This window comes from Pyrgilauda ruficollis, unplaced genomic scaffold, assembly GCF_017590135.1.
Source record: "Pyrgilauda ruficollis isolate IOZ18807 unplaced genomic scaffold, ASM1759013v1 scaffold36, whole genome shotgun sequence".
Classification (NCBI taxonomy): domain Eukaryota; kingdom Metazoa; phylum Chordata; class Aves; order Passeriformes; family Passeridae; genus Pyrgilauda; species Pyrgilauda ruficollis.
Window position 1 is genome coordinate 1832881 of NW_024525045.1, and position 15479 is coordinate 1848359.

At 37.3% G+C, this 15479-nt stretch overlaps 1 protein-coding gene across 2 annotated transcripts in view; it reads left to right on the top strand.

Annotated features, from left to right (window-relative positions):
- Nucleotides 1–15479, top strand: part of PLOD2 (procollagen-lysine,2-oxoglutarate 5-dioxygenase 2) — a 47686-nt gene that overhangs the window by 30405 nt on the left and 1802 nt on the right. Inside the window, exons 9-19 of one of the 2 annotated variants that reach the window (XM_041475708.1) lie at nt 477–602; nt 2234–2355; nt 7563–7667; nt 7927–8052; nt 9262–9403; nt 10613–10675; nt 12013–12126; nt 12531–12596; nt 13079–13183; nt 14523–14669; nt 14897–15022. In XM_041475708.1, coding sequence (XP_041331642.1) covers nt 477–602; nt 2234–2355; nt 7563–7667; nt 7927–8052; nt 9262–9403; nt 10613–10675; nt 12013–12126; nt 12531–12596; nt 13079–13183; nt 14523–14669; nt 14897–15022 — 1242 coding nt within the window. The remainder of the gene's footprint in view (nt 1–476; nt 603–2233; nt 2356–7562; nt 7668–7926; nt 8053–9261; nt 9404–10612; nt 10676–12012; nt 12127–12530; nt 12597–13078; nt 13184–14522; nt 14670–14896; nt 15023–15479) is intronic. The other variant, XM_041475710.1, reaches the window with a different exon arrangement.

Sequence of the window (15479 nt, forward strand, 5' to 3'; positions counted from 1 at the left end):
CATATACATTTATAGGAGGGTATTGCAGTCTTTGGCTTAAAGTACAGCTGAGTAAAATATGTAGTGGTATTTATTCTTTAACTATTTTTAAAAAACTGCTCTCCTCTATATTTTCTTGTAAATGTAGTCTGTGTCTGTACCTTGTTAAAAAAAAAAGAATTTGCCATTCAGTTCTAGGTATATTTCCTTAAATGATTCTTTTGCTGTTTTAGTGGGTTTTTTAAAGTAAGAATTTTAAAACCGTATTACGTTATTTTCTACTTGCAGTGTATGTTTCATAAAATCCGTTATCGTTGCATATTTTGTGAAGCCAGTAAAAATAAATGGGGTGCATACCACTTCTGAGCACACTGGTTTTGATTGTTTGAAAGCTGTGTGGACTAAGTTTACTATATGACATTAGTTGTTCTTTATTATAACTACTCTTAGAAAAGAGGCAAGTCTTATTGGTTGTATCAAAATATCATTTTTTTTAGGAATATCCAAGAGTAAAAATTGGTGTTTTCATTGAACAACCCACTCCTTTCCTAACTAAATTTTTAGACAGACTATTGACTCTGGACTACCCACGGGAGGCACTCAGTATCTTCGTTCATAATAATGTAAGTATGACTTCATCATTGTACAAAGCTTCCATTTTGGAAATTATGCAATGAATCAGAGTGTGGAGTATATGGATTTGGTATAAGAACACAGTTGAAATGCATAGGAAGAGATAATCCTTCAGAGTTTAGTATGCAAAGCTGGAAAAATTAAATGAAATTGTCTCAGGACTTACTGAAGCCTATTTAAAGAAACTGCTTAGATTATTTTACTAATGAAAAAAATGTATTTTGAATGTGTGCTTCTGGAGGAAGTACTGACAGCCATAAATCAATAGAATAAAATAAGAAGAGAACAGTTCCAGCTGGAAGGGGCCTGCAATGACCATCTGGGCCGGCTGCTGACCACCTCAGGACCGAGCAGCAGTGACACCAAATTGTGAACTACTGTCACCTGACAGTGGGCATGGGACCTTTTTTCATCTTGCTGATATCCCAGTGCAGCTTTGTTTCTGTTGGCACTCCAGCTGGGTCTCATGGGAAGATTGGTGTGTTCAGATGTATTTTGACTGGCACTGCAGATAAGTTGCTTTTGAATACTCCCTGCTAATTACCTAATGATCTGGCATTGCTGGTACTTCCCCAGTGACTTCAGCCAGTATTGCTGTTTTGGACAACCTGGTCCAATGGAAGCTGTCCCTGCCCAAGACAGGGGGGTTGGAAGGAGATGATATTTAAAATCCCTTCCAACACAAATAATTATGTGATTCTGTGATTTTAATGAGTGAGGTGTCAAATGTGTGCAAATATTTTGGAAAAAAAAATGAGGCTGGAAGAGAAATGGGAGTAAAATTTAGTTGTACCCCTTTTCAGTGTGCATGCATTGCTGTTGATATGAGAGCAAAAAGGGGATCAGTAGTAGAAGTAGATTTTCTCTCTAAAGTGTTCATTGTGGTTTTGTAAAGGGATTTTGGGGGTATAAATGTGATGGGCACATGGGAATTGTAGGCTGTGTAGGTTTTGTAGCTTCAGCCAAAAGTTTTATGTTTTTTGAAATGGAATATAAATTCTGAACAGCTTTTTATTTTAGAGGGGGAAAACCCCTACCCAATGTCAATTATTCTAATGTCAGCCATAATAGGCAAAAGCTACAGTGAGGGCACTGGTTTGGAAGTGCTGCGTGCAGCTGAGAGCTCTTAAATACAGTTAAATAGAAAGGTAAGGAGGAGGGTAAATAGAAATTTTTTTTCTGTTAATTAAAGGAATTAAAGGAATAATCAGTGGGACTGCCTTTTAAAGAAACAATGGCAGTGACTGTACAATTTGGTACAGATACAGCTCCTTCTCTAAAGTGATTCTGGAGGGGCATAAAGAACTCCTGCATGCCACTGAGATTGTAGGGTGGGTTTCAAAGACTGTTCCATAAATATGCTGAAAAATACTACATAGATAGTTTGTGAATCTTGCATTATTTTACAGCTTTGAGTAATATTGATGACATGTTGGATTATTTTCCTAAAGTTTTGGACAGAGGAGGTTCATTTTAATGACAGATATACTGGAATATCTTCAAACACTGTTTGGCATCTGTTTCTTTAGGACAGAATACAGTGTGTTCTTGGACACTGTGTTTATGATTCATACTTATTGATGCCTTACATTTGCAGTAAAAAATGTTTACATGATTACAGGAGGTTTACCATGAAAAGCACATCAAGAAATTCTGGGAAAAAGCCAAGAACATTATCAGAAATATTAAAATTGTTGGACCTGAAGAAAACTTGAGTCAAGCAGAAGCCCGGAACATGGGAATGTAGGTTCTAATTTATAAATCTGTTATATTGATGCATACACTCACGTTGTTTCATCTTGCGTGGGTATTATTTTGTGCCTTTAATGTTTACATCTTCACCTGTGAAAATGGGAGCTTTTGTGGTAGAAAAGATCTAGATATAAAACACGAATTGTCAAGTGTTTTATTGTTTCTGTATAATATAAAAAGCTGTTGATCATTGTGAAAAAATCTCTCTGGTTTGGGCTACTTCAATAGTCTGTCATCTTGTCTTGTGATGATGGCCTAGATAATGCATACTATTTCTTTCATTTTCCAGCTACCTTACTGCAGATTTTTTCCATTTTTGCATTGGATATGCTTTTAACAATTGCTCTTTTGTTGTTCTAGTGCTTACTTTTTTTTTTTTTTTCCCCTGAAGTGACATTATGTTTAAGTAAACATATGGGTAAAGTCATATGGTTAAACCTATGGTTGATCTGGATGTGCAGGTGACTGAATTCTTTCCTCCTGTGGTTCAAGGAGGCAGGAATATCCTTCAGAAGTGCTCAAGCAGAAGTCTCTCTCAAATGCAATTGACTTTATCTTATGTTTGGTCTTGCTTTTTTCTGTTGCTCTTACTAGAATATCCAAAACTTTAGCTTTTAAACCTGGCACTTTCTGTGCCTGAAGTTGAACCTTGGAGTTTGTATGTCCATGTCAGCCCTGCCTGTCACAGGGTGTCTTTAGTGCTGCAGCTGGCTCCTGCAGAGAGGCTTGTGGCTCTCCCAGCACATCAGCCACATGATGGAGTTGCTCAGCCCAGGATCCCACCAGGATCAGGACCACCTTGCTGTGGCCCTGCAGCAGGATTCATTCAATGATAATACTTTGACTCACTCTTCTGCCAGATCTTCTCTGAGTGTCAGAGCACAGAAGTTAATTTCAAAAGGCCATTTCTGTTCAGAGGTTGAGCATAGGCTGTTCATAGCATCAGCTGAAAGAATGAGGGTCTTGAGTCTCTGTGGTGTTCTTGGAAATTTGTTTGAATGGGGCTTTGTTGTGCTGAAGCCACTGGAAGACTGATCTCTGGCTGAGGTCCACACCTCTCCCCTTGCCTTTCTAAGAAATGCTGCAGATGTCCAGTGGTAGCCTAAGCACCCATTCACATGTTTATAAATCATTCTTTCTCTGTTTCTCTCTAAAGCAGATGTACACTGATGACAAACTTTTTTTGGTGTATGTTACATGTAACTGAGGTGGAGTTTCTGGAATTGCCTTTTCCTTTTTGATGTTATTGACAACGTAAGGCAGAATCTTCAGTGTCATCAATATCTATAGTAATACTAAATCTCAGCCAAAGACCTGGAAACCTGTCATCCTTGGTAGAACCTACTGATTTATAACGATGCTTGAAACACTTGAGTGGCATTTCCATGACTTTCTTATTTTTAGCCTTTGTCTCTAAGGTAGGAGTTCTTACAGTTATTTCTTTAAGGAGAAATCATCTTTGTTTTTGCCTTGGTTGCAGATGAGATTGCAGCCAGCTACAGAATTTGTTATGACAGAAAACATTAAAAGCAATTAAATATGTTCAAGTACTAACGGAAAGTTGGGAAATATTCACTTCTGAGGTTTTATTTATAAAAAGTATGTTTTCCATAATATTTTTTTCTCCTGGTACTTACAGCCTTCAGGATTTCTCTTTCAGGGTAGCTGGTTCTTTTTTGTTCCTCCCTCAAAAATATTAGTAACAGAACAGGGTAGGAATTTTCTAAAACTTTATAAAAAATTGTCATTTATCTCATCTTTTAAGTGGGAATGTGCTCATTGTGGCTGTCTGGAGAGATGCAAAATGTAACCCTAAATGGAGGCAGGAAATGTCACTCAGGCACTTGATTGCAGACTTGTATCTGGAACACCTTTTCTTTCAGAGGTCTGTCAAATGATTAAAGTGTTCTTCCTCTGGGCTTGCAGTCCATATTTGGAATTGTATGTCCAAACTGAGAGGTCTGAAAATGATAACTTGATTGATTGCAAGTTCAAACTATGTCTAGAAAAAAGAGATGGCTCAATGGCAGAGAAGTTGGGTAGACAATATGTCTCTGTAACACCCGATAGACCCTTGGACTATCTCAGTGGAAAGTGTGATGAAGGGAAGAGCTGTGACATTCTCCCATTTACAGATGAGGTCACTGTTCCAGATGGACTTGTGGTTTGTAAACTCAGTCAGACATCACTCTGATTGCAAAATACTTTAAACTGATCTGCTGAGCTTCACACTGCCAACCAAAAATCTTGGCTTTCTTCTGAATTGTTGTTAATTGCTGCACTGAAATTGCTCACAGAAAAGGACACAGCTTTCTTTTCAACATTTGGTCTTACTTCAGAGCAGGTGGAGTGGAAGGCAAGTAGATTGAAAGGTTTAGCCTTTGAATGTAGACAAGGAAACATTTTACACATGAGCTTTGCCAGAAAGCACTTTCCACGTGTTCCTTGGAGTGACCTGGATATGCATACAAATAGTTTCACTTATAATCTGGGATGTCTACATCTGGAGAGGTTAGAATGCACTGTAAGACTGTAATACTCTAAAGCATGAGAATATAAAGGGTTACATTTATTTCCTTGGGCAAAGCTACTGGGCAACAATGAAAGCCTAAAGAGAAGATGCATTAATTTCTAGGGAGCATGCTTGCTTATTAATTTTGACTGAACCTTTTATCACTTTCTTTCTCTCCATCTGAAACCTGTAGTGTTTTAAGGAGATTTTTTTTAGTGACCTTGAAATGCAAAGGATCACCAAATGGCAAAACTTCATGCTTGCAGCATAATTCTTCCAGCATTTTCAGATACAAGCCATCATGTCAAATGGGAAGGATAAGTTTTGCCATGTGGTGATCCAGTCTTCAATACTGTAGAGAAAGGAATAAGGAGGAAAAAATAAGTCAGAATAGTAACCTTGAAATTTCCTGACTGTTTAGGACAGGAATGCTTTTAGAGAGTTCTCAAGAGAGTACTGAATGACTGAGTGTGACTTAGACCAAAACTTTTAATTTAGTCTTTCTGGTTTGGATTATTAGGTGAATGAGGCAGGAGGGTTTCTAACACTAAGCACATGGGAGTAGTTGGAATAGAATTTTCTGGGTCTGGATTTAAAAGGGGTGGGAGCAGAAAAAAAGGCAAAAGTTAAAGGACAATACATTTTGCTATTATGTAATTAATTTTCCAGGTATACTTGCCTATAACGAAATATAAATTTCTTCCACTTTACCACATTTTTTTATAAATAAAAACATTTATTCTCTTCATGCTTTTGTTAGCAGCAGAGGGTTTACCTGCTTTTGGAGTAGTGCTGGCAAGTGTGGCTGGAACCCTGGACTGAGATCAAGTCTGGTCTCAGGTCTATTTTCCTCACTAGAGTAAGGATAAAGGAGCTGAATGTTTTTAGAAGAAATTTTACATCTAATGCCAAAGTGCAGTATAAAAGTCAGGTTACTATTAATAATTGTAATTAAGCCAATGATAAGTCTATATGTGACTCGTGTTCAGTGGTTGTAAAGCTTTGAACAGAATGGATTAGTAAAGGAAAATACCACAAAGACTGAATTACCAGGACCATGTTATGGCCAAAATAAAACCTGCTGGTTTCAGCTGGGGCAATGTGAAAGTGCTGATTAGTGAATTTCTGTCACAAAAATGTCTCTATAAGATGTCAGGTAAGGCACACACAGAGACTGGCCAGAGGTGTAGACTGGGTGTGTGTTCAAACACAGTGATTTTAGCTGCAGTGGGAAGATCATTTCTGACATATGGGTATTTAAATTTATTTTTTTTTCTGAAATTATTGCTAGATCTTTAGTGATCAAGCCTGAAGAGGAAGGAGTGCTTAAAGTTATGGAATAAAAAAGCTCTGCCTTCTACTGTGATTCCAACAAAGTCATACCTCTTGGGTCCTTTGAGCAGAAGAAAGTTTGAACAGAAAGACCCAAAAGGTGTTGATAAGTAGTAATTCTGATGGAAGATTTAGTGCTAGAGTTGGAGGGGGATGGAAGAGGAGCAGGCAGGAAGCCATGGCAGCCCTTACCTTCCCTTGTGTGTAACCTGTCACATCCACCCTTTGTCAGATCTTTTGAAGTGACAGAGATCTTTGCCTTTGCAGAAAACAGTCACAGTCAATCAAATCAAGTGGAACTTGAACTAAAGCACTGATTGTAGATATTTTTAAACAAGAAAGTAAGATAGTGTTTCAAGCTGTTATGGTGGAATTAAAATAGGGAAAACAGACAAATTCCATAATGCCACCTGCATGATAGGAAGCTATTGCTGTAGTATTGACTTGAGGAACTTTATCCACCTTCTCTAAAAGTATATTTGATTTCTTATAATCTCCTATTATTCTGATGGCATAGGAAAGCTGAATTCACTATACCAAGTTTTGGCCTAGCAAGTCCACCCTACCAGAAGCATACAAACATAGTCTGTGTATCTTTCATATTTACAGTAGAATGTATTTTCTTTGTCTTTCTCTTGGAGGCATGGGAGTTTGTGCAGTTTGTTCTTTTGAGATCAAAATCACAACTGATAGAAATAGTGTATGGACACATTCAGTTATTTTCCCCAGTATAAATTCACTGCCTTTGCAATTGGTTTATATTTCTCTTTACCAACTTTGTTGTTCTTGTAGGTCAAAAAGACAAAGAAAAGGTCTTTAAATACATGTTTCTTTATATAAGTTTAAGTTTTTGTCCTACACCCTCCATAAGGTTTCAATTACCATTCAGATTGCATCTCTGGAATCTTTTTCCAAAGACAGCATTACAGCCACTTGCGAGAGGAGCTTACTAAATAAGGTCACACTTCACTGTTCAGTGATTGTACTGATACCCAGCTATATAAATTAATGGCTTGCTCCCCGTGTCCCATTTTCTATTAGGACACTCTATAGAAGGTATTACTGAACTTGGTAAAGGCTAGCGGCCACTTAGATAATTAAAAGAAAAATCTAAGGCATCTAATCCATATATTTTAGTCTTCTAGTTAATGAAACTACTGTAATCTAGACACCTTTCTTTACAATACTGTGCTGTAGAGGACTTTTAATGCAATGAATCAGTTCAGTACCTACTTGTAGTTTGGGGTTTTTTAAAATCTTTGTGTTTGTTTTGTTTGTGATTTTTTTTTCTGGACATGTGTCCATGTGGACACTGTTATTAACATGAGTTAATAATTCTTTTTTGTCTTTTTAGGGACCTTTGTCGCCAGGATAAAACATGTGAATATTACTTAAGCATAGATGCAGATGTCGTGCTGACAAACCCAAAAACTTTAAGAATACTGATAGAACAGAACAGGTATAGTAAATATCTTATTTTGTAGAATTTTCTCTAAATTGAAAGGATTCTCTGGGGTCTGTCCAGGGAAAATAAGATCCCATTTGTTTTTGCAGAGTTAAATCCTCTTTGTTTACTTGTGATATTTCATTGCCATAGTTCATAACAGGCTTGGGGGCCAACAATTCACAAAGCATTTTGTTCCTGTCAAACAGCAATTCCTGATGTGAATTTCAATTTCATGTTTTCATATTTTCTTATTCAATATGTCACTTGACAGGAAGATAATTGCTCCGCTCGTAACCCGCCATGGGAAGCTTTGGTCCAATTTCTGGGGTGCTTTGAGCCCAGATGGTTATTATGCTCGATCAGAAGATTATGTGGACATTGTCCAAGGGAACAGAGTGTAAGTAACTGTAAACTAATTCTTAAAGTCAGGGCACCCAGTATGGTTATTAGCAACATACTGCATGAAGCTATATGAATATGGTATTACTCCTAGAGAGATGAGGTTAGGTATATTGTTTTGTGTTTTCTATTTCATAGAAATATACTTGTTTATTCCCACTCACAGCTTGGAAAAAAAGCCAAGTGTTTAACGTGATGAGCTGGTGTTAGGACTGGACACATCCATTACTGGTACCTGTCTGATGGTGTCTGGTTGCTCTACCAGTGTACAATACAGAAAAAGACAAGATAAACAAATAGCAAACCCAAAACTCTCCACCCCTGGAACCTCAAGCAAAAGGAATGGTTGTTGTATTCATTAAATGACTTTGTAATCTCTTTGGGGCAAATGCTTAATCAATGGAACAGCTATAACTTCTTTGTGTGTTTCATACTGTATGATGTCACATATCTCTTAAGGAGCTTTTCAGCAATACTTTTGTCAAGGATAAACTTTTGGGTTTATCACTCTCCTAAATTAATATGATGTAAGTTGTTCTGAGCTTGACTGTTCCATATGGTGATGCCTTTTCTTTGCCCTGGAAGAACGAAAGGTTTGAAACAGACTGCTTGAATAGGACTGGCTTGTTTTCAGTCCTACTGTACTAAAAGAAGTGCTTGTGGCACTGAGGTGGGGGTGGGGGGGGGTGGAATCTGCAGAGGGAGCATTTTGAAAGCAATGCTTTCGTGTTGATATTGGCCCAACTCACATAAATACATGACCTGCTGTGGTCTGTGGGTATTTGTGTGAGGAGGTCAGACCAGCTGTGTGAAGTCTCAGTGAAGTCTTTAAACTCATTTAAAAATCTGTTTTGGAGTTACTTTCTCCATCTGGTATTGTAAAATAATATTAAAAGAGAGTTTGACTGATTGCCTTAACTATGGAAACATGAAGTACATGTGTAGTTAAAATTCCATAGAGAGTTTGACCTTGCTATATTTTTATAACAGTATTTCATAAAAATTGAATTACTGCCTACGCCTACTTTTGAGATGTCCAGATGTAGTTTTCCAAGTGTCTTGGGAACCTTTCAGTTTCTTCTCCTTGCAACTTGCTTAGTCTTGTCAGCAAATACAGAGATGCTGATTTAATAGAATAGGCAACAAATTAGTTTTCATAGCTTTAAACTATTTTTGTGTTGGTTTTTCTTTTTCTTATTTTCAACAGAGGAGTATGGAATATCCCTTATATGGCTAATATATACTTAATTAAGGGACAGACTCTCAGATCTGAGATGAAAGAAAAGAACTACTTCATGCGTGATAAGTTGGATCCTGATATGGCACTCTGCAGGAATGCCAGGGAGATGGTAAGGTGTATCTGTAACAGCTTGCTTTCAAATACACACATTTCTTTGTGTCCTGCTGTACTCATAGACTGCTTCACTTGATTGATCTTGGATATTATATTTTACTTCTAATTCAAAGTACTGGCCAATTTTTGTGTGATAAAACTCTTCAGGTGTATTTTTTTAGATTGTTGAGAACAGAGGTATTTTCAAGGCCAATGCACTGATGCATTGACTGCATGGTATTTTCTAGTTAAATTCCTTGAAAATTTCTGTTGAGGTTAAAATACCTTTCTCCTTGGCACAACCTCAGTAGATGAAAGAGGGCTCAACTGCTCTGCTGTGTATGACTTAAATGCATTTACCAATGCCTTTGGATCATCTGTTTTGCACATTTTTATGCAGTGTGAAACTTCCGGCAGACTAAGTTGGAATATTTTGCCATTTTTTATTACGTAGATATGTATTGAAACTAATGATGGGCAGTGTTAAATAAAAAGCCTAGGTGAATTAAGAAATGGTAGGAATCTTCTTAGGGAGCATGAATCACTCATTAATTTTTCTAGATAGATTAAAACTGTATCTGATAAATGTTACTTGCATTAATCTGGAAGTAATGACAGAACTTATTTGTACTGTAAAGTTGTGAATCTGTAAATCCATATTTCTACTGATATTTACACTAGTTTCAGCACAGAGACAAATAAGACCTAAACCAGACCTATTTCCAGACACTATAGCATTGAAAAATATTTTTGCTGAATTGAACAAGAAAAGTTGGCAAGTATTAATTTTTTTTATTCCCTCATAACAAGGCATGATCTCCTTTGTTTGTACTGATTCTTCAGAACATCCCCGTCCAGTCCTGTTGTATTCAAACCTCCTCAGCATCAGTTCCTGCAAAACCTGTGCTTTCCGTGTGCTCATTGAACTAATCTGACTGGCTCATGAGAAAATTGCTTCCTCTTTTCCTCTTTGTCAGTCTGGGCTGTAGGAGGGTTTGGTACGTGCTTGTTTTTGTACTGCAGCAGATAAGAAGGGGCTGGTGGAAACAGCTTTGACATGTGTATGAAGAGCTTTGCTTGGAGATGCATGTTGTCTGTAAAGGCATATCAGCTTTTGGTCAAAGGCTGCTATTTCCCTGATGTACCCGTGGAAACCTAAAAGTAGTTGGAAAAAGAGAAAGAGATTGTGTCAGAAAACTCATGTGATGATTCTCCTTCATTTTAGACTTTACAAAGGGAAAAAGACTCCCCTTCTTCGGAAACATTCCATATGCTCAGAGCCCCAAAGGTGTTGCTTTATTTGTTTTTTATTGATTAGTTATTATTACATGCAGTATCATTCTACCACAGGAAGATACTTCTCCTCTGTCCACTTCCTCTGATGAAATACTGCTCTGGCTTTCTCTTCAGTCTGCTAGGGTTCAGGTTTTTGCCAGGGCCAGGTTTTTCATGCCCAGCTGAAAGCATCTCATAGAGGCTCTTTGTTTCCTCAGGGGGGTTTTTCAGTGCTTTTGAGGTCAAGGTGTGCTGACACTGCTTCTGTAGCTAAAATGGATGGAGCAGTGCTAGGAAGGAGTAAAGCTCAGATCACTGCTAGGTCTGCCAGGTCCCCTCAGTGACCACATTGTCACTTTAAGCTGTTTTTCTTGACCCAGGCCCTCCTTATTCTCCCTGCTGCAGCTAGTTTTTGATTTGGTAAGTGCCCAGAACTGGGCATGTTTAACATAATCATTACCTCTCTAACAGTTTAACTCTTTTTCAGACAAAAACATAGACAGAATTACCAAAGTACCCAAATGGTAATATCTTCATCTGTTGTAAATCCAAAAGTCACAAATATTTCAGAAAAAAAGTTTTAGTCTGAAAAGCCTTAAACTAAAAAACATCCCATAGAACCTAAGTTCCTTTTTAAAAATACTATTTTCTACTACTACTTCTAATCAAGAGAGTTCTGTTAATACCTTCTGTTAATAGCTTGATAATAAAGCTGTATCTTGCCACACTTGGTATTTTGCATATAATTCCATGAACAGACTTCAGAGTGCTCAGCTGTTTTGGAAGCTGATCTGAATATTCTTGTGCGCTGTATTTGCCAATATCTTTTTATTTCAGGCCAATTCACCAGACGGATCATGTAGTGAATACTCTGAAATAAGTTTGTTGTTCTGACTTTCATGAACCCTCTGATTGTTAGCTTATTCTTTCAGATTTTAATTTGAAACTAAACCCTAGATGTTGGTTTTCTTGTGTTGTGAGCATTGTCAGTTTGAGATCAGATTCTTTCAGTGTGTCTGCTTAAGTTTTCTGGAAAGCAAATCGACCAATCACTCCTCTGCTTTTTCCTTTCTATAACTCTACATATGTTCCCAACAATATATGTTTTATGTTTTGGTTTAATGTGTTTAGAAGATAAATGCAAGTAAATGCTTGTAAACAAGGAGTTATGAAGAGTACTTGGTGATTAGAGTCAACCCTTTGAAAATTGGGGTGCTAAGTTAACAGCACCTTTACAATATATGTGTACAAATGTGTGATTATATTTTATGAAAGCACAATCATGAAAACCTTTTTAAGCTTTGCTAAGATGGACAGTTTTGCTAATGATGTTTTCTCTAATTGGTATAGGGTGTTTTCATGTACATTACCAACAGACATGAATTTGGAAGACTTCTTTCTACAGCCAATTACAATACTTCCCACTACAACAATGACCTCTGGCAGATATTTGAGAATCCTGTGGTATGCATCTAATTATTTCTAAAAGTTTATTTCATTTTAAGTAAAGTATAAATTCATAAATTGCAAAGGACTTGAAATTTGAAGGCTTTACATGGAGAACTTTTGCTTACTGTGTGCTAAATATTGATTATGTGCTAAAAGGTGTTCTTACCCATCCAAGAAAATGACAGTATATCGTATCAGTAAACCAGGTGGTGACCAGAGCATGAAATTGGAGATATGGTCCTGAGGTAACAGGTTTTATGATTTTTGACATGATGGGAACAAGTTTGTTTAAGAGAATAAGAAAATTTTGAATTGTTTCTGGTGCTTTCATTAGAAAAATGAATAGAATATAAATTATTTTTTTATCACTTACAAATATTGTTGTTCTGTTGTAATGTTTGTAAATCATATTTTTTTAGGATTGGAAGGAAACTTACATAAATCCAAACTACTCAAAGATCTTCACTGATAACATAGTAGAACAGGTGAGTATAAGTAGTTTTTTGAAAATTTGTGTGACTCATAATAAATTGGCATGCAGTAAATATTTCCATGCAAATGCTGTTTTGGTCTGTGACTAAACAGTTTTTTGATGTTTTGGATCAGAACTGAATTTTTGCCATTTGATATAGGCTGCTTGCCTTTATGCAACTGCTCTGGACAGAGCACTTGTGTTGGATGATCAGTTGTGACAGTTAGGGACAGTGATTTAATGAACTTTGCCTCTCTAAAAAGCTCGGATAATTTTTTTCTGTGTAAAGCAATGTTAAGTTTTAAGCTGTTTTCCCACATTAACCTGTAATGTGGAAGACCAGGGTTGTCACTTAGAGCCATAAGGCACAGAAGGTGTGGGTGCACTGACACATTCTTAGTGCTGGGTCAGGGCTTAGAATGCAGCTCATAGTTTTTGCTTTTGTGAGAATGTGCTTGAGAATCAAGTTTTTAATTGTTTGGCGTTTTCTTGTAGCCATGTCCAGATGTGTTTTGGTTTCCCATATTTTCTGACACTGCCTGTGATGAATTAGTAGAAGAAATGGAACATTTTGGGCAATGGTCTGGTGGAAAACACCAAGTAAGTGTCAGCCTATATAAACAATCTTAATGAGTGATCTTAACTACTTTTACAACTCACAGTAACTCACGGTGTACTGCAACAAACAAACATCCCAGCAATTGCCAATGATCTGAAACATCTGCTTTGTGCTATGAAGTGCTTAGTTTAGTCTATCATGTAGCTGCTTTTTCAGTAGATTTAGAGGCATTCTTCAATTAATATTCTGGTGTGCTGACCCTGGCTGGATGCCAGGCACCCACCAAAGTCACTCTGTCACTGTTCTCAACTGGACAGGAGAGAAAAAGTAGAGAAAAAGTGTTTGACTTGAGAGATAAGGACAGGGAGAGATCATTCAATAGTCAACACAGGGCAAAACAGACTCGGTTTGAGGAAATTAGTTTGCTTTCTGGTTCAATTGGTAATATAATGATCAATGAAACATTTTTAAAACACCTTCCTGCCATTTATCCCCTTTCTTAAAGGCACTGCCACCCCAGAGGTGCTGTCTCTGTCACTGCTGGGCTCAGCCTTGGCAGTGGCAGTTGTCTTGCAGTGGAGCATTGGCTCCACAGGGGAAGTTTCCAGAAGCTTCTCACAAAGGCCACCCCTGCAGCCCCCCTGCTGCCCAAGCTGTGCCACATAAACCCAGTGCAGACTTTGAATCAGCAAATTAGACACTTAACAGTAATGCAGCTCTGTAGCAGGTACCTGACGGTGACCCAAGGCTGATTTTGGATAGCTGTTGATAACTGTTCAGACAAGTTTTACTCATTTCCCTCTTAAGTACTAATTTATCAGACTTGTCCCCCTAAGGAGTTACCTGAAAATGTTATGAGCTATTGTGTCAATGTTCTCAGAGAATTCAAGGTATTTATTAACTACCACTAAAATCAGAGGAATGTTTATCTTATTCACAAATGTGGTACCATGTGAAACTATAGTCACAATTGTAGTGTAGGTAGGAGCCTCTGGAAAGAATTTTAACTTACTTTTGTCTTCAAAATATTTCAACATTTATTACGCTGTCAAGTTGAGGCCTGTAGTCTCTTATCTGATGGAATTTCAGTTGCATCTGCAGCTTAGTAAATAAAACTTATTATCCCTAGAAGCTCTTTTATTTACAGGTGACACATCCAAATATTGACTCATCCTATTTTTGACTCTTCCAATTTTTGCTCATTGGTATTTCAACACACTTTTTTCCTTGGCAGTTAGCTGTGGGATTGCTGTACAGACAGCCACTGAAACATTGCTTTCTTGCAGTTCTGTGATTCTGCAGATTTCAAATAAATATTTGTTGAAATGTCAGAAACATCCCATGTTCCTGTTTCCAAGCTATTTGTGGTGTTTTCATTAGGACAGCCGCATTTCTGGAGGTTATGAAAATGTCCCAACCGATGACATTCATATGAAGCAAATAGGACTGGATAATGAATGGCTGCATTTCATACGAGAGTTCATTGCCCCAGTAACACTAAAAGTCTTTGCTGGCTACTATACCAAGGTATGGGTTAAAAGCTTTTGCAGAAGTTACTCCATGGTGTGACTAAATTTAAGTATTTCAATGAATATCCCTCTTTGGTTTGGTTGGGAGTTTATATGTGGCATAGTAGTAGTTAAAGATGAACGTTGTTGATTTTTTATTTTGACTAAGCTTTAAACAAAATCCCAAGAATCCTGTGTGTGACTTGGCAGTTCACAGCTGGAAGTTGACTGTGTGTTTTTCTGCAGGGCTATGCTCTACTGAACTTTGTTGTAAAATACAGCCCTGACAGACAGCGGTCGCTCAGACCTCACCATGACTCCTCTACGTTCACGATCAACATCGCCCTCAACAAAGTAGGAGAGGACTTCCAGGTGAGTTACTGACTTAAAAAATGTTGTTTTTTGAGTATCTAATATTAGAGCCCAAACACATATACTTAGAGACCCAGCTGAGAAGGAAAAGATGCACATCACAAATTGAGATACATTATGCCTTGTGGTTTTTTGACAAGCACTAAATTTCCTCAACTGCAGGATCCAGAACTGTTGATGCAGTCAGGCTGAATTGATCAAACTGGTTTAGATGGTGGGAGAGAAGGAGTTTGAAGAAAAACTTGGGAGATGTTAGTAATTTCATTTTTAACATTTCTGAAATGCTTCATTTCTGTACAGTGAAAACCAGTTTTTCAAAAGAATTTAAATAGTGCCAAGTTGATTCGAGTGGCTTCTTTTCTGTAGAATTTTTTTAATGGTTCTTTTTTAGATTAGCCACAGAAGGAAAATTTTTAACTCTTGTATCTGTTTAGGGTTTTTCTGAGCTAAATTATTT